Source organism: Oncorhynchus clarkii, chromosome 16 (assembly GCF_045791955.1).
Source record: "Oncorhynchus clarkii lewisi isolate Uvic-CL-2024 chromosome 16, UVic_Ocla_1.0, whole genome shotgun sequence".
In the NCBI taxonomy this organism is placed as follows: domain Eukaryota; kingdom Metazoa; phylum Chordata; class Actinopteri; order Salmoniformes; family Salmonidae; genus Oncorhynchus; species Oncorhynchus clarkii.
This window is the reverse complement of record NC_092162.1, coordinates 66,436,026-66,458,360: the sequence shown is the minus strand read 5'-3', so window position 1 is coordinate 66,458,360 and position 22,335 is coordinate 66,436,026. Positions and strand designations below refer to the sequence as shown.

The 22,335-nt window shown below is 43.7% G+C and overlaps 2 protein-coding genes across 3 annotated transcripts; both read left to right on the top strand.

Annotated features, from left to right (window-relative positions):
* Positions 1 to 249: 249 nt before the first annotated feature.
* LOC139368938 (deoxyribonuclease gamma-like) lies at positions 250 to 6,895 on the top strand. 2 transcript variants are annotated; one of them, XM_071108441.1, is made up of 9 exons: positions 250 to 377; positions 3,816 to 3,976; positions 4,179 to 4,267; positions 4,711 to 4,797; positions 5,008 to 5,120; positions 5,196 to 5,308; positions 5,481 to 5,638; positions 5,777 to 5,873; positions 6,056 to 6,895. In XM_071108441.1, the coding sequence occupies exons 2-9, from the start codon at positions 3,830 to 3,832 to the stop codon at positions 6,206 to 6,208; spliced, it is 957 nt and encodes a 318-aa protein (XP_070964542.1). In that variant the 5' UTR covers positions 250 to 377; positions 3,816 to 3,829; the 3' UTR covers positions 6,209 to 6,895. The 2 variants fall into 2 exon arrangements, with proteins under 2 accessions (XP_070964542.1, XP_070964543.1); XM_071108442.1 differs by lacking the exon at positions 250 to 377 and adding an exon at positions 3,562 to 3,587 and having other exon boundaries at positions 6,056 to 6,241.
* Positions 6,896 to 6,971: 76 nt separating this feature from the next.
* LOC139368936 (minor histocompatibility antigen H13-like) lies at positions 6,972 to 20,813 on the top strand. The gene is made up of 12 exons (XM_071108440.1): positions 6,972 to 7,363; positions 9,198 to 9,296; positions 9,651 to 9,733; positions 9,842 to 9,930; positions 10,041 to 10,126; positions 10,503 to 10,628; positions 10,970 to 11,027; positions 15,481 to 15,564; positions 15,741 to 15,777; positions 16,819 to 16,921; positions 17,013 to 17,098; positions 19,586 to 20,813. The coding sequence occupies exons 1-12, from the start codon at positions 7,136 to 7,138 to the stop codon at positions 19,656 to 19,658; spliced, it is 1,152 nt and encodes a 383-aa protein (XP_070964541.1). The 5' UTR covers positions 6,972 to 7,135; the 3' UTR covers positions 19,659 to 20,813.
* The last annotated feature ends 1,522 nt before the right edge of the window (positions 20,814 to 22,335 follow it).

The window sequence follows — 22,335 nt, the reverse complement described above, 5'->3', positions numbered from 1 at the left end:
CAAGTCAGAATGTTGAATAAACGTAATTTGAATTTGACCTGTTGTCCACTGATTTCATCCTTTATGTGGGTAGGAAAACAGAGACTCAATATACATATACTTACATATATATATATATATATAAAATATATATATTAAAAAATAAGCATTTTACTCCTACTGGGCACTCGGTATACTGGTAGATTCCAGTTTTACAAGACCAAAAAAAGGAAGCGGATCGGGACATCACCTGACAGGAAGATGTGTTAAAGGCGTGGTGAAAACTGATACCTGACCTACACCCAGCCGCAGCCAGACGGGACTTTTGTCAAGGTGTTTAAAGATTAGTTTAATTCAACACCGTGTACCTGGAACTCACCAAGTTCTCTTCAAACAAGGTAGACTAATGATATTCACTCTTTCTGTTCAAATATTGTATCTTCACCTTGCTCCCCAAAAGCTTCTAAATGTAATTATGCTTCAATGCTTTTGTTGTTGCCTACAAACTACCATGGAGGAAACTGCTTTAAAAAAATATATAATAATTAACTACGCAAGTCGGGTAAGAAAAAATTCTTACTTACAATGACGGCCTACCGGGGAACAGTGGGTTAACTGCCTTGTTCAGGGGCAGAACTACAGATTTGTATTTTGTCAGCTCGGGGATTCGATCCAGCAACCTTTCGGTTACAGGCCCAACGCGCTACCTGCCGCCGATTTTTGTCTGCTTCTTTTGAGTCTCTGTATCTAATCACTTTTCCGCTGGTGTGAATGTTTTCTAGACAAATGTTGAATTCTCAGACTTATATCTAACTAACCACACTAACCAAAATACATTTAGATGATGTATTACATTTTAGGTGTTTTGTTTAATTTTTGTACACCCTTGGTGTTCCCGGTCGACCGGTCATTAGAAATTAATGTGTGAGACTACAATTAGTGTATAAAATTGAGTTCAGGCACATTCATCAGATCTTCCTCTCCCAGAGGCATGTGCACGCACACACACCTTACTCCCCTTGGCTTCCATGGAAAACCCCACGGAAACCACACCTGTTGTCATTCTCACAATCTAACATTGTTTCAAAAATATATAGAACTTTTCTCGCAGCTCTGGTATATAAAGTTTTTTTGAGGACTTGCTCACAATTCATTCTGTGGCACCACAATGACCAAACGATGTACTTACTGTATGTATGCGAGGCTCTTGATCATGACGCTGGTGAGGAGGAGAGTCCTTGTTAAACTTTGACACAAAGTAGTCTGTGATAATTAGCACTGTCATCTGAGTATTTGTTTATAGTCAAAATAATACATTATGCTTTATTTAAACTAAAAAATGAGTTGTATGAGCTCAGGTCAGTGAGGCCTACAGGCCATAAATAGCAAATGGAAGTTTAACTTGTAATGTTCACAAGAACTTAAGTTGATTTAAAAAGATCTTACACAACATTAGGTGATTAATATGTATTATTATGGATTTATAATCAGCTATAATGGGACGGTTATTTTGGACTGGGAACACAGAATTAGTTAACATGAAATGAACACAACAGGTGGGTTAAGAGTCTACAGTAGTTTATAGGCCTATCATATTGAAATACATTTCATGTTAAATCTATTTTCATACTTGTATGCTACTGTCTGTAATTTCTCAAAATATTACATGTGTAGCCTAACTTGTGCAATGATGTGCCAAATATGTGCAGCCAAAGGCAATATCTTTCTAGGAGCAGTGGGGTATATTCATGGAGGCCAAGGGAAAGCCATATTTTTATGTATATTTCATCTGTTTCATAATTTTCAATTCGCAATATGCTGACTGTATCTCACAGGAGTAAAACATCCCAGTGAGAGAAACCGTGCCCCTGTCTCTCTGTGTAGGCCATATCTGATGCTGTCCGGTCCAAAAAGAGCATGCCCCCCGTAGCATTGAATGCAAGGGAAGCCAGCGAGCATTTTGCTTCACTTGACAAAAACAGTTTAAATTAGCTAATCAGCTTTGAGCTAAACTGAGCAAGCGCAAGTGTGCATTGTCCTGACACACCAACCAAAAAAAAGTAAAAGGAAGCCAGCTTGGATTTGGCATCCTATCCTAGCGCATTCATCATATGTCATTGACAGGAACAACTTGAATTGTTACATCTCGTTGTCTTCCGGTGGCTAGCTCGCTATCTAGCTAGAATGAAGCAAAATGTGTGGTTTTATTTAATTCTCTGTACCTATTTCATGAATCTCCCGACGAAAAGTTATTGTGCTCACATTGCTTCCAGAGGCAGTTTGGAACTATGTAGTGAGTGTTGCAACCGAGGCCAGATTTTTCCGAGCTACACGCTCCAGCACTTGGCGGTCTCATTCTGTGAGCTTGTGTGGCCTATCACTTCCAGGCTGAGATGTTTCTCCTAGACTTTTCCACTTCACACTAACATCACTTAGAGTTGACCGGGGCAGCTCTAGCAGGGCAGAAATGCCACACTGGAGGTCACGGAGCTTTTCAGGAAGGCCATTCTACTGCAAATGTTGTGTGCTAAATGTTATACACCTGTCAGCTACGGGTATGGCTGAATCCAATAATTTGAAGGGGTGTCCACATACGCATGTGTGCGCATGTACAGTGCATTTGGAAAGTATTCATACCCCTTGATGTTTTCCACATTTTGTTACGTTACAGCCTTGTGCTAAAATGTATTACATTGTTTCCCCCCCATCAATCTACACAACCCCATAATGACAAAGCAAAAACAGGTTTAGAAAATATATCAAATTTAACAAAAATAAACTGATGTAAAAGTATTCAGACCCTTTACTCAGTAGTTTGTTGAAACACCTTTGGCAGCGATTACAGCATCTTCTTGGGTATGATGCTACAAGCTTGGTACACCTGTATTTGGAGTTTCTCTCGTTCTTTTCTCCAGATCCTCTCAAGCTCTGTCAGGTTGGATGTGGGGTGCCGCTACACAGCTATTTTCAGGTCTCAAGCGATGTTCGATTGGGTTCAAGTCCGGGCTCTGACTGGGCCACTCAAGGACTTTCAGAGACTTGTCCCGAAGCCATTCCTGTGTTGTCTTGGCTGTGTGCTTAGGGTCGTTGTCCTGTTGGAAAGTGAACCTTGGCCCCAGTCTGAGGTTCTGAGCATTCTGGAGCAGGTTTTCATCAAGGATCTCTCTGTACTTCATATTTCCCTCGATCCTGACTAGTCTCCCAGTCCCTGCCACTGAAAAATATCTCCACAGCATGATGCTGCCATCACCATGCTCCACAGTAGGGATGGTGCCAGGTTTCCTCCAGACGTGACGCCAAGAATCTTGTTTCTTATGGTCTGAGTCTTTAGGTGCCCTTTGACAAACTCCGAGCAGGCTGTCATGTGCCTTTTACTATGGAGGGGCTACCGTCTGGCCACTCTACTATAAAGGCTTGATTGGAGTGCTGCAGAGATGGTTGTCATTCTGGAAGGTTCTCCCATCTCCACAGAGGAACTCTGGATTGAATTTACCACAGGTTGGAATCCAATCAAGTTGTAGAAACGTCTCAAGGATGATCAACGGAAACAGGATGCACCGGAGCTCAATTGAGTCTCATAGCAAAGGGTCTGAAATACTAATGTAAAGGTATGTTTTATTTTTAATACATTTGCAAAAATATCTAAACTAGTTTTTGCTTTGTCATTATGGAATATTTTGTGTAGATTGAAGAAAATGAATTTTAGAATAAGGCTGTAACAATGTGGAGAAGGGGTCTGAATACTTTCCGACTGCACTATGGATATGTATCGTTCAGTGGTAGTAAAAACAAAACCCTGCATGACCAGTAATCTCACCTGTCTTTTCCATTCACAGCAAGCAGCTCAGTCATGACTTGCTACTCTCCTCTCCTCCTCCCTCTCCTTCTCCTTGGTATTTTTGGGCTGTGTTCAAGCTTCAAGATCTGTGCCTTCAATGTCCAGAACTTCGACGACGCCAAATCAGCCAACTTCAGGGTGATGCACACTCTGACCAGGGTGAGACTCGGCCTCGTCTTAACACAAACATACAGTTGCTATTCATGACGACTGGTCCAGGAAGGAACTAAACTCAAACATTTTAACTATAGTTCCATACTGTTGGGTAAATCAGTCTCAATTACTTTATTATAATAATTCAGGTATCTTTCTGTGATTGTTAGACATTCTTGTTCTAATCTGGTTGGTTGATTGTCCACAGATTGTGTCTCGCTGTGACATCTGTCTCCTTCAGGAGGTTAAAGGCACACAGGGCAATGCCACGAAAGCTTTGGTGGAAGCACTCAACAGGTACAGTTGCATCTAGATACTGTTACCATAGAAAGAGAATCCATTGAACTCTATGACTGCAACAAGTACTCTACCTCAGGCGTATTCCAATCTGACCCTACGTGGTCCGGAGCCTGATGGGTTTTCTGTTCTTCCTGATGACTAATTGCACCCACCTGGTGTCCCAGGTCTAAAACAGTCCCTGGTGGGGGAGGGGGAAAGCAGTGGAACTGGCTTAGAGGTCTGGATTTCAATTTGAGGGAACTTCCTCATGCATTGTTCAGTGATGCATATATACATTGTTTTGTATTCCTTGATTGTTTCCTATAAAAGTGTATTGCGTCTTTTGTTAAATTTGTTAAATGCACTTTAAATAAATTGTGATTTTTGATTATAAAGAAAATCATTTGATAAGTTTTCACTTAATTTATGGACCAACCCTCTTTCTGTTAATTTCTTCTTAGATATGATGCCTATCACTATAAATATGTTGCCAGTGGAGTTCTGGGGCGAACACCTCAGGACCAGGAGCAATACGTCTATCTGTACAGGTAAGCAAAGCTTTCGTTTACATCTATTACAGCTCTTCATTTATAAATGCTACTCTCATGACGTAAACTTGCATTCATTTGAGATCCTGAATATGCCGCCTCCCCTGTCCTAACCTAATGAATCTCGGCCCGACATGCTGGTTAAACGTTGTCGCCCTGCTTGACTTTAATCCTAAACGAATGGCGCTATAAGTAACCTCCTCTCCACAGGAATGAAACCGTAGAGTTGACGGCTCAGTACCAGTACGTTGACAGAAAGGAGGGGAACGCGGCTGTATTCTCCAGAGACCCCTTTGTTGTTAGATTTCAAGCCAAGGAAACAGGTTAGTTAAGTTCATGAGAATTTGAAATTCATTATGTACTGTTTGGATAACTTCCAATGATCTTCCTCTGAACAGTGATTGGAGACTTTTCTCTGATCCCTCTGCACACTATGGCCTCTGATGCAATCAAGGAGATTGACAAGCTCTACGATGTTTTTGAGGAAATCAAAATGAAGTGGAATACTGAGGTGAGGCATGACAACTACCTGTTGGTGTTTCCTGTTTGGTTCTTATTTTTCATAGTGTGTGTGTGTCGGTAAGATGAATGCAGTTACTGTTATCTGTCATGCTACATGATTCTGAGACTAACTTTTGGAACATACTTCTCTCACCAATGTGTAATGCCACTCTGTACCATAGAACGTGATGTTCCTTGGAGCCTTCAATGCTGGTTGTGGGCACATGACCCGACAGGACAAGGCGAACATCCGACTTTTCTCAATACCTGGATTTTTCTGGTTGATCAGGGACCAGGTGGACACCACTGTTGGGGATACTACCAGCTGTGCCTATGACAGGTGGGTGGAAATTTAAAAAATGAGTTACACTGAAATGATATTCTTTGAAATGAAGGCATTTTGATTATAAACGATCTGTATTGATGGATCCAATAATATATTACTCTTCAGCTCTATTGGACATTTTGTTTTTCTTAGGATTGTGGTACACGGAGAGCGCTTCCTGAAGACAATCAAACCTTATTCAGCTCAGGTCTTCAACATTGCCAATGAGTATAAACTCTCAAAGGAAAGGGTAATTCTTCCTTTTCCTCTTTACAAACAACATTTTCATTTAGCCTTTCAAATTCCTATCCATCTTCAAAAAAGCCCCAGGAGAAGATGTAACATCACAGACATGCTAAAGTCACCTGTTTTATGTCTGTTTCCGGTGTTATAGATGTCATGACACATAATAAACTGATCTCCAAATTTCAGGTTCTGGAAGTGAGTGACCACTTCCCTATTGAGGTGGAGCTGAAGACTAAATCGTCAGGGCAGCTTCAAGCTCCGGTTCAGCCTCTCCTGCTAATTGCTCTCTCTGTCATCACCTCCGCCCTGCACATCTTACCTTCAACCAGTATGGTGTGAGGAGGACTGATGGTCTTCTCCAGAGTATGGATCATTGAATTAGAATGAATTTTACATTTTATATGGTATGGACATCTATACAACTTCAATGAGCAGCTGGTTCACTCATGCAAGGGTTTGTCAAACCTGTCTCCGGGTACCCCTAGATGCTTCACTATTTTTGCTGTAGCCCTGAACTTGCTCACCTGATTCATCTAATCAAGATGTTGATGATTCGTTGCTACGTTTAAACAGGTGTGCTAGCATGGATCTACTGGGGGTTCCTGAGGAGAGCTTTGAGAACCACTCCTCTAATAAACAGTGACTCCGTCTTTGACTGGTCCCCATGAGATTGCAGACATTTTAGAGACGGCAACATTTATCACTACGCAAATTGACGGCATAATGTCCCTCATTTCAATTCATATCTATGGATTCGCTCTGGTGTTGGATTGCTGATCCCAATTTTGCTCTGCTCTGACATGTGGTTTCAGGTATTTTACGTATAATATCTTGAATGGAAGGCTACAGATTCCCGACGCCACCACTTCTGCATTTAGTAACATCTATTTTGTAAATTAATGGTTGTAATATTTCAAATTCAATTAGGTTTTTAATGTGATGTGGTTTTTACATTGTCACTGTAAATGTTCAATGCATGTATTGTACACAGTATTTGAATAAAACGAAATTGATTTTAAAACAAAATAGGCCACATTTTGTTGTTTGAGGACCTGTCTATCCAAACCATCCAGACCACTGGGCGGCAGTAAGTACGGGTTTGAAACGATATTGACAAGTGAACTAACAAGGAAGAGGCTTGTCAATTGCCAGAGTTAGGAAACGTGGCCTTAGCAAAGGAGAATCCAACATTAATAGAAACAAGCTGTTTTGATAGGCGGCAAATAGCGTACACGACTCCGTTGGGTTGGTGGACAACTTGCAAACATGGCCGATGTTAATCAAGGATCGGTCTTACCTAGCGAAACTTCACCTCCAGCCCTGGACGGACTGAATGCAACCGACTCCAATGGTACCGACGCTGTCAACGCGACAGTGGCCAAGTTTGTGGCGACACCGGAGGGAACAGCACTGGCATATGGCAGCCTTGTGTTCATGGCTCTGTTGCCCATCTTCTTCGGTGCGCTGCGGTCCGTCAGCTGCGGCAAAAACAAGGTAATGTTAACATGAATGCCAGTTGACAAGTAAGTACCGCGGTAGATTACTCAGCTAGCTAGGTTCCCACTGTTAGCTAACTGTTGGGCCATAAAGGAGGCAATGATCCTCATTCACCGGTCAGTCTGTCCAGTGTCCCACCCAGGTACACGTATCGTGAAACACTAGCCAGCTGTCACTCACATTCCACAATCAGTGTTTGTGTTCCATATCCAGACCAGTATGATGTAGCGAGACAGCAAGTTATCTAATCATGCCTGCAATGAATGACTGACCGGCCTTGACTGGGGCGATCAATGCACCATATGTTCATCTTATTTGCCTGGTAGTTTACTCACCTACATAACTAGATTGGTTTATTGTTGATAGTAGCCAAAAGTTTTATTTTTTATTTTTTATCATGACATTGATCTAGTTGGCAAGATGTTTTTCAAATCATTTCAACCAGGAAGGAGGGTGTTACTGACAAGTCTTGTAGCAGGTGATTGAGATGTGTACAAGGTTCAGGGAATTTTGTTCTGGCGTGTGCATAATCTGGATAGGTTTTTAGGTAACATGTACTCTTTAACATTGTTTCAAAGTTAAATTCTAGCTTTTTTCTTCTCTAAGGCCCCTGGGCTCAATGTATAGTAGGAATATGCTAATCATAGTTTGTCTGAACTACACGTGTCCTTACTGCCATCACTTCTGGTCTTTCAATCGGTGGGTGGAGGGAAACCGATGATGCACGACCTGGTTGTCTGATGACATGACCGATTAGAGAGGACAGGCTTTTTGAGTGGCGTGAAACTAAACTAGCAACTTTTTTTCTGGTGGTGTGGTTAACTAACTTGCACTCTGCTAAAGAGCGTTTCATGTGTGGTGTTGACTTGTGGTTGGTTGCTGCCTCATCCAGAATCTCGCCTGGCGTTTACTACAGATTACTTACTATACTCTTACAATATACTCCGCTAATGACTTTCTGTGCACTTATTTCGTCCTTAGGTTGCTGGCGAAAATGGTTGTGATTATGAGTACAGAGTGAGTATTAGAACTGATGATCAGAACAGTCAGATTTGTATTATTCTGACACATTGTTCGTGGCAGTCTGGAAGATGCTTCATGACTGTGTCTATGCGTGTATGTTTCCCATCTGTGTGTGTGTGTGAAATCATTCTGGTTATTAGGCACCGAGTGTCAAGGTGTGGGCCTCATTGTCCTGCTTTGCCCATAATCAATGAGGATGTGGGTCTGTTTGGTGTACAGGTAAAGGCCCCTGGACCAGAATCCCACCGACCGCGGTGGGTGTACGCTGATAAGATTCAATGACTGTGCTATAGAAGAAACTGGCACAGATGGTCATAAGTCAAAGGCCTCTAGTATTTTACTGGAGATGAGGTCTTTAGAGTTGGATGGAATAAATCGCTCGCTGCTGTCCTGTCTTGTTCCTTGCTGCTCATCGCACCACATTGACCCATTTTTATTATATTCCCTGTGCAGATTTGCTAATTTCATTCAGTTAGGCCTATCTCTAGTGGGACACTAACATGTAACCTGCTTGAGTTTGTCAGTCACCGAACTACTACTTTTGTGATGAATTAGTCTGTGATGAAACAAAGATTGCCTCTAAAAACAGTAAATTCTAGTGTTTTGTTTTTTTTTCTGGATCAAAATGGGGCTCATAGGTGGTAGGCCCTCCTGTTGGCCGTCGCAGTGACGTTTAGCTGTTTTTAAAGCTAATTAACAGCTATTCTACACATTGGACAAAGGCACTTAGGAAGTGTGCTGAAGGAACTTAGGAAGTGTGCTGCTTATGCTTGTCCACTCGCATCAACCTTTGTATCTCTCTCCCCAGAACTCCTCAGACATGCCAGAGACCATCACAGGCAGAGATGCTGCACGGTTCCCCATCATTGCCAGCTGCACCCTTTTCGGCCTCTATCTCTTCTTCAAAGTGAGCATCATCACCCCCCCCTCGTCCCTGCATCACTTGTTTTTGTCCTGAATCATTTCCTGCAGTATTACAATGTAATAATCTACTGCTATTCCCTCCAACAATCTCCCACATAGTGCTGTACCTCTGCTTTACTGTATTCCCTTTTTCTATTTTACTGTGTTCCCTTTGACCGTGTTCCCTTTGACCGTGTTCCCTTTGACCGTGTTCCCTTTGACCGTGTGACTGTGTGACCGTGTTCCCTTTTACTGTATTCCCTTCCAGCTCTCTGATTTAAAGTGAGTGAAACTAGTGCTGGGATACTGTATGTTGTGTCAATGGAGTAGTACTAAATTGGTTTTGTTGCAATCATAGATTTTCTCTCAAGAGTACATCAACTTGCTGCTATCAATGTATTTCTTTGTCCTGGGGATTTTGGCACTGGCTCATACAATGAGGTGAGAGCTTTTGGTTCATTTTATTAGGTTCTCCTTTCACTTTATGACATTGGAAATAGCCTGAAAGTCTCAACATAATTTGTGCCCCCCCCCCCATCTGTCCATTAGTCCTTTCATGAACAGGATCTTCCCTGCCAACATCCCCATCAAGCAGTACCAGCTGCTCTTCACTCAGGGCTCGGGAGAGACCAAAGAAGGTGAGGAGGAAACGGAATGAGCCCTAGAAGCAGTCATATGGTTGATACACTGTAAAAGCACATGTTTTAATATGTCACTGATTACCCCCCCCCCCCCCCCCCCCCAACAGAGATGGTCAACTATGAGTTTGACACCAAGGACATGATCTGCCTGGTCATCAGCACTGTGGTTGGGGTCTGGTACATCCTCAAGAAGGTTCGTTAAAATGACAGTATATTAAGGTTGTGTGTGTTTAGCCTTTTTGAGGGTAATGGTGTAAGCCTGTAGTTAGTCCTATACAATTCCCTTCAGTTTAATACTCTTGTGGTTGTGTTCATCTGAGTTTGTCTTAGCATATTATTTATATATGCAATTTAGCAAACTATTGTATCCAAAGAGACCTAGTCATGTGTGCATACATTTTACATATGGTTCCTAGTCTTCTGTGTGTGGGTGTTGTGTATGTTCTTTGAACGTGTTCTTTGGTTCTTCTTTGAACGTGTTCTTTGGTTCTCCTTTGAACGTGTTCTTTGGTTCTCCTTTGAACGTGTTCTTTGGTTCTCCTTTGAACGTGTTCTTTGGTTCTTCCCAGCACTGGATTGCCAACAACCTCTTTGGCCTGGCGTTCGCACTGAATGGGGTGGAGCTTCTGCACCTGAACAACATCAGTACTGGCTGTATCCTGCTGGGGGGGCTGTTTGTGTATGATGTCTTCTGGGTAAGTCTACCACATCACCCCAATACTGTACAACCAGTTTATAGCCCAGCGGGGTTTACTACAAAGCAGGATCAATGAGTTATCCAGCTACTTTGATAAACAACTATTGATGTTCAGGTTCATTAAGAAAGCTGAACTTTGGTATGTTTTTTGGTTGAGTCAATTAGACCATGCCAATTTCAAGTTTATCTTAAATATCTTGAATGCTAGATAGCCATCTAGCTTGTTTAAGCATTTGGATTACTCATTGATTCTGCTTTGTAGTAAACCTCTCGAGCCCTGTCAAAGCGTTAAGCTGTGTGTATTGACTACTTGAATAAACACAACCGTTATCCCTATAGGTATTTGGCACCAATGTCATGGTTACTGTGGCCAAGTCGTTCGAGGCACCCATTAAGTGTGAGTAAAGGGAATTTTTTTTAATGTTGTAAAGTCAATGCAGTCAATATTTTATAGACTATTTAATGTTTAACTTTAACGAGTGCTATGTAAATCTCTGTTAGCCATACGCTTCACTTTTTTGTTAGATGCAGCTTTTCACAGGCAGTCTATCAAACCAAAGGTGTGGACTAAGTGAAATGCTTACTTACGGGCCCTTCCCAGCAATGCAGAGAGAAGGGAAGTAAAGGCAAAATGTAATGTGTAATAATAGATACACGATGGGTAACTTTAACTTGGCTGTATATACAGTTGAAGTCAGACGTTTACATACACCTTATCCAAATACATTTAAACTCAATTGTACACAATTCCTGACATTTAAGAATGTGAAATGTCAGAATAATAGTAGAGAGAATGATTTATTTCAGCTTTTATTTCTTTCATCACATTCCCAGTGGGTCAGAAGTTTACATACACTCAATTAGTATTTGGTAGCATTGCCTTTAAATTGTTTATCTTGGGTCAAACATTTTGGGTAGCCTTCCACAAGCTTCCCGCAATAATTTGGGTGAATTTTGGCCCATTCTTCCTTACTCGTGCACACTTTTCCAGTTCTGCCCACAAATGTTCAACAGGATAAAGGTCAGGTCTTTGTGATGGCCACTCCAATACCTTGACTTTGTTGTCCTTAAGCCATTTTGCCACAACTTTGGAAGTATGCTTGGGGTCATTGTCCTTTTGGAAGACCCATTTGTGACCAAGCTTTAACTTTCTGACTGATGTCTTGAGATATTTCTTCAATATATCCACACACTTTTACTTCCTCATGATGCCATCTATTTTGTGAAGTGCACCAGTCCCTCCTGCAGCAAAGCAGTGTGTGCAGTTGTAAACCGTAGTCTGGCTTTTTTATGGCGGTTTTGGAGCAGGCGCTTCTTCCTTGCTGAGCAGACTTTCAGGTTATGTTGATATAGTACTCATTTTACTGTGGATATAGATACATTTGTACCTGTTTCCTCCAGCATCTTCACAAGGTTCTTTGCTGTTGTTCTGGGATTGATTGGCACTTTTTGCACAAAAAATACGTTCATCTCAGCGGTATAACGGCTGCGTTGTCCCATGGTGTTTATACTTGCGTACTATTGTTTGTACAGATGAACGTGGTAGCTTCAGGCATTTGGAAAATGCTCCCAAGGATGAACCAGACTCGTGGAGGTCAAAAATAAAAATAATTCTGAGGTCTTGCCTGATTTCTTTTGATTTTCCCATGATGTCAAGCAAAGAGGCACTGAATTTGAAGGTAGGCCTTGAAATACATCCACAGGTACACCTCCAATTGACTCAAATTATGTCAACTAGCCTATCAGAAGCTTCTAAAGCCATGACATCATTTTCTGGAATTTTCCAAGCTGTTTAAAGGCACAGTAAACTTCTGACCCACTGGAATTGTGATACAGTGAATTATAAGTGAAATAATCTGTCTGTTAACAATTGTTGGAAAAATTACTTGTGTCATGCACAAAGTAGATGTCCTAACCGACTTGCCAAACTATAGTTTAAGAAATTTTTGGAGTGTTTGAAAAACCGAGTTTTATTGACTCCAACATAAGTGTATGTAAACTTCCGTCTTCATCTGTATACAAGGGGTACCAGTCCCGAGTTAATGTGCAGGGGTACGAGGTAATTCAGGTAGATATGTACATATAACTGAGAATAAAGTGACATGGTAAGCAGCAGTGTATAGGATGCTTAAAGTTTGTGCAAAAAGAGTCAATGTAGATAACCAAATGGTATCTGTACTAACTATTTAGAGGTCTTATGGCTTGCTGGTAGAAGCTGTTCAGGGTCCTGTTGGTTTCCGGACTTGGTGCTTCAGTGCCGCTGGCTGTGTGGTAGCAAAGAGAAGTCTGACTTGGGTGGTTGGAGTCTGACCATTTTTAGGGCATTCCTCTGACACCGCCTGGTGTCAAGGTCCTGGACTGCAGGGAGCTCGGCCCCAGTGACGTACTGGGCCGTAATGCAATACCCTCTAGCGCCATGCATTCAAATGCCAAGCAGTTGGCACACCAATTGGTGATGCAGCCAGTCAAGATGCTTTCGATGGTGCAGCTGCCCATGCCATATCTTTTCATCCTCCTGAGGGGGAAGAAGAGTTGTTGTGTCCTCTTCACGACTGTGTTGTTTTTGGATTATGAGATATCCTTAGTGACGTGGACACAGGGAACTTGAAGCTCTCGAAACACTCCATTACAGCCCCATCGATGTGAATGAGGGCACGCTCGCCCCTCCGTTTCCTGTGGTACACGATCAGCTCCTTTGTCTTGTGAGATAGGTTGTTGTCCTGGCACCACACTTGCAGGTCTCTGAGCTCCTCCCTGTAGGCTTTCTCATTGTCGGTGATCAGGCCTACCACCGTCGTGTTGTCGGGAAAACTTAATGATGGTGTTGGAGTCGTGTGCGCCACTCTGTCGTGGGTGAACAGGGAGTACAGAATAGGACTGAGCATGCACCCCTCAGGTGTTCCTTGAGTTGAGGGTCAGCGTTGCGGATGCGTTGTTGCCTACTCTGTCAGGAAGTCCTGGATACAGTTGCAGGGGGAGGTGTTCAGTCCCAGGATCCTTAGCTTAGTGATGAGCTTGGAGGGCACTATGGTGTTGAATGCTGAGCTGTAGTCAATGAACAGCATTCTCATGTAGGTGTTCCTTTTGTCCAGGTGGGAAAGGGCAGTGTGGAGTGCAATACAAATGGCATCATCTTTGGATCTATTGGGGTAGTATGCAAATTGGATTGGGTCAGGGATAATGATAGTGTGTCATGAACAGTCTTTCAAAGCATTTCATGTCTACAAATGTGAGTGCTACGGGGAAATAGTAATTTAGGCAGGTTACCTTGGTGTTCTTGGGCACAGGGACTACGGTGGTCTGCTTGAAACATGTAGGTATTAGACTCGGTCAGGGAGAGGTTGAAAATGTCAGTGAAGTCACTTGTCAGCGGGTGCTTGGAGTTCACGTCTCGGTAATCCGTCTGGCCCTGTTGTCTTGTGAATGTTAACCTATTTAAAGGGCTTACTCAGATCGTCTACAGAGAGCTTGATCACACAGTTGTCCGGAACAGCTGGTGCTCTCATGCATCATTCAGTGTTGCTTGCCTCGAAGCGAGGGTAGAAGGCATTTAGCTCATCTAGTAGGCTCACGTCAGTTGGCAGCTCGCAGCTGGTTTTCCTTTTGTAATCCTTGATAGTTTGCTAGCCCGGCCACATGCAATGCGTGTCGGAACCAGTGTAGTAGAATTCGATCATAGTCCTGTATTGACGTTTTGCCTGTTTGACGGGTAGGATTTCTTATAAGCGTCCGGGTTAGTGTCTCACTACTTGAAAGTGGCAGCTCTACCCTAGCACAGTACGGATGTTGCTTGTAATCCATGGCTTCTGGTTGTGATCTGTACGTACGGTCACTGTGATGTTGTCGACAAACTAAAGAAGCCGGTGACTGATGTGGTAAACTCCAATGCCATCGGATGATTCCCAGAATAATATTCTAGTCTGTGTTCTGGGAAACAGTCCTGTAGCTTAGCATCGGTTTGGACCACTTCCATATTGGGTGCATCACTGGTACTTCCTGTTTTAAGTTTTTGCTTGTTAGCAGGAATCAGGAGGATGGAGTTATGATCAGATTTGCCAAATTGAGGGTGAGATGGAGCTTTGTATGGGTCTCTGTGTGACGCAAAGGTGATCAAGATTTTTTTTTCTTTTCGCTTCTAGTTGCACAGGTGACATGCTGGTAGAATTTAGGTCAGACGGATATCAGTTTTCTAGGAGCGCCGCCTCTGGATGAGCGTTTTCTTGTTCGCTTATGGCCTTATACATCTGGTTGAGTGTGGTCTCAATGGCCGTATCGCTTTGTGGCGGTTAATAGATGGCTATGAAAATATATAGATAACTCTCTTGGTAAATAGTATTATCAGCTTATCATGAGGTATTCTAACTTGGCAGGGCAGAACCTTGAGGCTTCCTTAATATTAGAGATTACGCAGCAGCTGTTAACAGACAGTCACAGCACCCCTCTTGTGCTTAGGTCTGCCTTTTTATATTGCCTTCTTTCTCTTCCGAGTGTCGGAATTAGAGCCTGGTCCGGGGTGAACCGAATGCCACGACTCGTTGAAGTAGAAATCTTCATCCAAATTTGAAGTTGATGTTCAGAAGCTCTTTTTTTTGTCAGAGGGAACACTGGCTGAAACATGAGGTCCAAATAAAGTTAAGCTCAGCGCAAAAGAAACCCAGACAAAATGGCCGAATTGGTCAGGAGCCCATAAAACATCCGCTGTGCATTCCAGCTCCATTTTAATACTCGTGCCTGTTACTGTGTGTGTGTGTGTGTGCTCGTCTATTGGTCTCTGTAATCAGATCACATCTGACCACACGGTGACAGCCATTTTTTTCCCCTCTCTCTCCCTTCTCTTCTGTCCATGTCAGTGGTGTTTCCCCAGGACCTGCTGGAGAAGGGTCTGGGTGCCAGTCAATTTGCAATGCTGGGGCTGGGAGATATTGTCATTCCAGGCAAGTAAAACATCCTCTTCCCTCAACAGTAGCGTCTAATTTTACATACCAATAGGCTTGTCACATCCACTAGATAATGGTAGTACTCCAGCATTACATCCACCTCCAGTACACCTTATTTTCTTCTGATAGCGCTGCCCACTCTGTTAATGTTAATATTACATGTTGTTTTTCAGGTATCTTCATTGCTTTACTTCTCCGCTTTGATGTCAGGTGAGCTCTAACTCTTTTCTATCATGGCCCATATCCTCCCTCTCCCTACCTGTCATGTGTGTAATGTTCTCTCTGCTCCCTCCAGTCTAAAGAACATAGCCCATATCCTCCCTCTCCTTACCTGTCATGTGTTTCATGTTCTGTCTGAAGAACATGGCCCATATCCTCCCTCTCCTTACCTGTCATGTGTTTCATGTTCTGTCTGAAGGACATGGCCCATATCCTCCCTCTCCCTGCCTGTCATGTGTGTAATGTTCTCTCTGCTCCCTCCAGTCTAAAGAACATAGCCCATATCCTCCCTCTCCTTACCTGTCATGTGTTTCATGTTCTGTCTGAAGAACATGGCCCATATCCTCCCTCTCCTTACCTGTCATGTGTTTCATGTTCTGTCTGAAGGACATGGCCCATATCCTCCCTCTCCCTGCCTGTCATGTGTTTTATGTTCTGTCTGAAGAACATGGCCCATATCCTCCCTCTCCTTACCTGTCATGTGTTTTATGTTCTGTCTGAAGAACATGGCCCATATCCTCCCTCTCCTTACCTGTCATGTGTTTCATGTTCTGTCTGAAGGACATGGCCCATATCCTCCCTCTCCCTGCCTGTCATGTGTTTTATGTTCTGTCTGAAGAACATGGCCCATATCCTCCCTCTCCTTACCTGTCATGTGTTTTATGTTCTGTCTGAAGAACATGGCCCATATCCTCCCTCTCCTTACCTGTCATGTGTTTTATGTTCTGTCTGAAGAACATGGCCCATATCCTCCCTCTCCTTACCTGTCATGTGTTTTATGTTCTGTCTGAAGGACATGGCCCATATCCTCCCTCTCCTTACCTGTCATGTGTTTTATGTTCTGTCTGAAGGACATGGCCCATATCCTCCCTCTCCTTACCTGTCATGTGTTTTATGTTCTGTCTGAAGAACATGGCCCATATCCTCCCTCTCCTTACCTGTCATGTATTTTATGTTCTGTCTAAAGAACATGGCCCATATCCTCCCTCTCCTTACCTGTCATGTGTTTTATGTTCTGTCTGCTCCCTCCAGTCTAAAGAAGAACACCAGGACCTACTTCCACACCAGCTTCCTAGCCTACATCTTTGGCTTGGGCCTGACCATCTGGGTCATGCACACCTTTAAACACGCCCAGGTGAGAGGCACTGATTCCCAGGTCAAAGGGTCACCTTTATGTCGACTTGGCTGGTACCAACTGGTTGTCTTGTCTCTTTCTTCCTTCCCAGCCTGCCTTGCTGTACCTGGTCCCAGCCTGTATTGGATTCCCATTGGTTGTAGCTCTGTTGAAAGGAGAACTGACTGAGATGTTCAGGTAATAACACCTTCCCTGTTTCCATCATGACATTTCTTTTATCAGCCCAGCTCACGCGTCAGCCTCATCACCAGGGGTAGTGAACATTTAGCCAGTTTCAAATCAAATCCTTCACCATGCACCACCAGATGGCGCTGTTGGTTGCCTGTCTCTTAGCTTGACACATTTTTACTATCTTCACTCAAAGATCATTTACATGATTACAATGATATATTTTATTTTACATTTTTTACTTATTTTTATGTTTTAAGTTCTTAAAGCATTGTTGGTTAAGGGCTTGTAAGTAAGCAGTACACTGAGGTCTACTACACCTGTTGAATTTGGCACATGTGACAAATAACATTTTGATTTGATATCATTCCTCCCACCCAGTGCTGCTTGGAGTATTGTGTGTTATGTAAATGCACCTACTTGTTCAGGGCCTTGGTCCGCTAGCTCCTACGCTGGGCCCGCTAGCTCCTACTCTGAGCCCCCTAGCTCCTACTCTGAGCCCCCTAGCTCCTGCTCTGAGCCCCCTAGCTCCTACTCTGAGCCCCCTAGCTCCTACTCTGAGCCCCCTAGCTCCTACTCTGAGCCCCCTAGCTCCTACTCTGAGCCCCCTAGCTCCTACTCTGAGCCCCCTAGCTCCTACTCTGAGCCCCCTAGCTCCTACTCTGAGCCCCCCCAGCTCCTACTCTGAGCCCCCCAGCTCCTACTCTGAGCCCCCCAGCTCCTAGTCTGAGCCCCCTAGCTCCTACTCTGAGCCCCCTAGCTCCTACTCTGAGCCCCCTAGCTCCTACTCTGAGCCCCCTAGCTCCTACTCTGAGCCCCCTAGCTCCTACTCTGAGCCCCCTAGCTCCTACTCTGAGCCCCCTAGCTCCTACTCTGGGCCCGCTAGCTCCTACGCTGGGCCCGCTAGCTCCTACGCTGGGCCCGCTAGCTCCTACGCTGGGCCCGCTAGCTCCTACGCTGGGCCCGCTAGCTGCTACGCTGGGCCCTGTGGCCGTGGAGGGGTGACTGCTGCCTGTTAGCCATAATAACAGTCCTTAGACACTCAGCTGGGGCAACCACCTGGGCTGGGGAAGGAGAAGAAACATTCCCCAAACCTCTCCTGCCAGGAATGTGTCCTTGCTTGATAATCACCATGGTAACAACGTGACCTTGGGGTGGCACAATATGTGGAGAGGCTAAGAGACCTGGGTGTCAAAGGTGGCAGTGCCAAGGCTTCGTACCAACTGACAACCTGCCTTGTCAGCTTACTTTTGACTGGTTCCTGTCTGTCTCACTGCTGGTGTCTCGTACTACACAAACTTTATATTCACTCATTCTTTGTTTACTTCTCTGTGTTCAGTCTGACTGGGCAGAGCACCCACCACCTCTCTCTCGGGCATGTCTCCCCATGTCTCTCCTGTCCTGCCACCCCTCATCAACACTGGCTTTCAGTTTCCCTCTATTTCTTGTGCTTTTAAACCTGATTTCTGTGGACCCCTGGCATTGGCAGATGCAATCCCTCTCCTTTGAAAGACATGTAAATGTCAGGCTTTCACTGAGAAGGGTTCATGTCCAGAGAATGGTTCCTCCTTTTAACCAGGCCCTGTCTGGTCCAGACATTAAACCCCCAACCCTTAGTTATCCAGGCCCTGTCTGGTCCAGACATTAAACCCCCAACCCTTATAGTTAACCAGGCCCTGTCTGGTCCAGACATTAAACCCCCAACCCTTATAGTTATCCAGGCCCTGTCTGGTCCAGACATTAAACCCCCAACCCTTATAGTTAACCAGGCCCTGTCTGGTCCAGACATTAAACCCCCAACCCTTATAGTTAACCAGGTCCTGTCTGGTCCAGACATTAAACCCCCAACCCTTATAGTTAACCAGGCCCTGTCTGGTCCAGACATTAAACCCCCAACCCTTTTAGTTAACCAGGCCCTGTCTGGTCCAGACATTAAACCCCCAACCCTTATAGTTAACCAGGTCCTGTCTGGTCCAGACATTAAACCCCCAACCCTTATAGTTAACCAGGCCCTGTCTGGTCCAGACATTAAACCCCCAACCCTTATAGTTAACCAGGCCCTGTCTGGTCCAGACATTAAACCCCCAACCCTTATAGTTAACCAGGTCCTGTCTGGTCCAGACATTAAACCCCCAACCCTTATAGTTAACCAGGTCCTGTCTGGTCCAGACATTAAACCCCCAACCCTTTTAGTTAACCAGGCCCTGTCTGGTCCAGACATTAAACCCCCAACCCTTTTTATATTAAGTGTTGTGAGTTTCTTTGGTTGTCTGATTCAGACACCATCAGTCATCTCAAGGGCTGCCGCTGAGACGTGTCCTTTTTATCTATTTGTCCGAGTCCCGGGCCAGCATTGGAATCATCACTCCTCTCCCATTGGTTGTTTTCTGGTATCAGCACGACGCATGTTAATTTGGAATTAATTGTGCCTTAGTGAAATCAATGTTTTTGTTCATGGTCTCTGTAATAACATGTATTTTCTGCCCTTCTTGACAGGTATGAGGAAGTGTCTGCGGAAGATATTGCTGCTAAAGAAGGGACGACACAGGTTGAGAAAAAAGACAAATGACGACCGAGTTCCTACAAGGTCGTCCGTCACTCTCTGGTACCACGTTCACAGCAGCCCTCCTGTCTATACACATCCTAGGAGGGTGTTCATGTTTCCCTGGAGGTGTGTGCTGTACAAGGAAGTGGATGATGTTTAAAAAATTAAATAATTGTTATAACATTGGGAAATGTTGTAGTTTAAGTGTTTGTAAAAGAGCTTTTTGGTGCCTATGTTTTCGTTCTTGTTTTGTATTTCTTTCCCTTTTGCATTCTCATATTTCTTGTTTTTATTTCATTTGATTCGCCAGTATTTTAAACTCATATGTTTTACTTTTTTAAATTTTTGGGTGAATCTGAGATCACCGGAAGCTGAACATTTTTTAGAAATTGCTCTTGGGATACTCCGATAACAGTGGTGAAGTTTGGTGGTTTAGTTTGGTTTCCGTCTTGGTTTGCTAAAGGAATCCCTTCCTCATCGAGAATGAAACATCATTGGACGATGTAAAGGAGGCTGGAGATGAGTCTACGATTGTCACACACATGCTTTAGAAGGAGCTTTTCCTTTACTACTGTCCTCTGGCCTGGAAGTAGGCCTAAATACCTACCATTCTCAAGGTATAATTGCACCAATTTGGTAGTGCATGTAATTACATGCCGCCTGACTTGTTGGCCAGTGTAAAGGTAATAAAAGCTTAGAATTCAGATCAGCGTTTTTAAGGAAGTAACTAAACTTGTGCAATCATGATATCACATTTTGATATTTGCTATGACACAATGAGATTTCTGAGAGTCTTACTCTGTCATGCTCAGTCATATCCAATCAGAAGAGTCTGTTATATGGAAATAATGTATTAGTATAGGAGTTGGTTACGTCCCGTGCAGTGACTGAGCGGTACCTGCAGATGGAGACCGTGTCGACAGAACCATATCTCCTCGGAGAGAGGAGACCCAGGGGATCAAATGATTCCTCTTGCTTTAGGTTGGGATTGTTTTGCTTTGATTATGTAGAAGTTCTGTCCTTTTGCAGAATGGAGCCGTGTGTTTCAGGGGGGGGGGGGGGGGGGGATGTGTTGTGTTCAGGATTTAAGATTGAGGAGTTCTGTAGTAATGTGTTTAGGTGAAGTTCAGTAACCCTGCTATCATTTAAAATAAATATACTATTTCTTTTCTCCTATTCTACTTGTGTAATTGTTTATTTTCAATAAATGATGGTGTATATCACCGTAGAGAAGCATAACCAATGTGTAGGTCTTTAGTTTTGTGCTGAAGTAGCCACCCACACATGGGTTTTTCTGGTTATTTAGAATAAATTCTACAGGGAAGTGCATTCTGGGCTGTAGGAGGGATGGCGCGGAGAGCACATCTGATGGACGACTCGAGGGAGATTAGGATGTTACAACGCAGAAAGCATTTAGACCCCTTGACTTATTAAAATAAAAACAATCTACATAATGCCCCATAATGACGATTTTTTTTTTTAAAGAAATGTTTGCTAATTTTATAAGTAACTGACGTCACATTGACTTAAGTATTCAGACCCTTTACTCAGTACTTTGTTGAAGGACCTTTGGCAGTGGTTACAGCATCGGGTCTTGGGTAGGACGCTACAAGCTTGGCACACCTGTATTTGGGGAGTTTCTCCCTTCTCTGCAGATCCTCTCAAGTTCCGTCAGGTTGGATGGGGAGCGTTGCTGCACAGCTATTTTCACGTTTCTCGAGATGTTTGATCGGGCTCTGGCTGGGCCCCTCAAAGACAGAGACTTGTCCCAAAGCCATTCCTGCGTTGTCTTGGCTGTATGCTTAGTGTCATGTCCTTTTGGAAGGTGAACCTTCACTGTAGTGATGGTGCCAGGTTTCCTCCACATGTGATGCTTGGCATTCAGGCCAAATAGTTCAATCTGGGTTTCATCAGACCAGAGAATCTTGTTTCTCATGGTCAGAGTCCTCTTTAGGTGCCTTTTGGCTAACTCCAAGTGGGCTGTCATGTTTTTTTTACTGAGGAGTGGCTTCCGTCTGGCCACCATAAAGGCCTGGTTGGTGGAGTGCTGCAGAGATAGTTGTCCTTCTGGAAGGTTCTCCCATCTCCACAGAGGATCTCTGTGTGACCATCGGGTTCTTTGTCACCTCCCTCAATTTTTTTGGTGACCTTCAATGCCGCAGAAATTGTTTTTGTACCCTTCCCCAGATCTGTGCCTCGACACAATCCTGTCTCGAAGCTCTACAGACAATTCCTTTGACCTCATGGCTTGGTTTTTACTCTGACATGCACTGTCAACTGTGGGACCTTTTTATATAGACAGGTGTGTGCCGTTCCAAATCATGTACTATAAAGGTGTAGGAACATCTCAAGGATGATCAATGAAAACAGGATGCACCTGAGTTTGAGTTTTTATTTTTTACAGGGACAGTGCACATTAATCAACGTTTAAGTGAAGTGATGGTTTTAGCCAGCCGACTAATTTTCAACCGCAGTCCCTGGGCAGGTTATTAAAAACGATTACATTAACAATACAAACGATCAGTGAGCACATGCAGAGCAACAAAGGACAAGCAAGACGTAGCATGCAGACAGAGCAACATAGGACAAGCAAGACGTAGCATGCAGACAGAGCAACATAGGACAAGCAAGACGTAGCATGCAGACAGAGAAACATAGGACAAGCAAGACGTAGAATGCAGACAGAGAAACATAGGACAAG

Excerpts from the sequence above, each read along its gene's own strand:
- LOC139368938 (XM_071108441.1), top strand. The coding sequence starts at position 3,830 with ATGACTTGCTACTCTCCTCTCCTCCTCCCTCTCCTTCTCCTTGGTATT. Across the intron at positions 5,309-5,480 it reads AAATGAAGTGGAATACTGAG|AACGTGATGTTCCTTGGAGC; the intron begins GTGAGGCATGAC and ends TCTGTACCATAG. Across the intron at positions 5,874-6,055 it reads ATAAACTCTCAAAGGAAAGG|GTTCTGGAAGTGAGTGACCA; the intron begins GTAATTCTTCCT and ends TCCAAATTTCAG.
- LOC139368936 (XM_071108440.1), top strand. The coding sequence starts at position 7,136 with ATGGCCGATGTTAATCAAGGATCGGTCTTACCTAGCGAAACTTCACCT. Across the intron at positions 7,364-9,197 it reads TCAGCTGCGGCAAAAACAAG|AACTCCTCAGACATGCCAGA; the intron begins GTAATGTTAACA and ends CTCTCTCCCCAG. Across the intron at positions 11,028-15,480 it reads GTTCGAGGCACCCATTAAGT|TGGTGTTTCCCCAGGACCTG; the intron begins GTGAGTAAAGGG and ends TGTCCATGTCAG.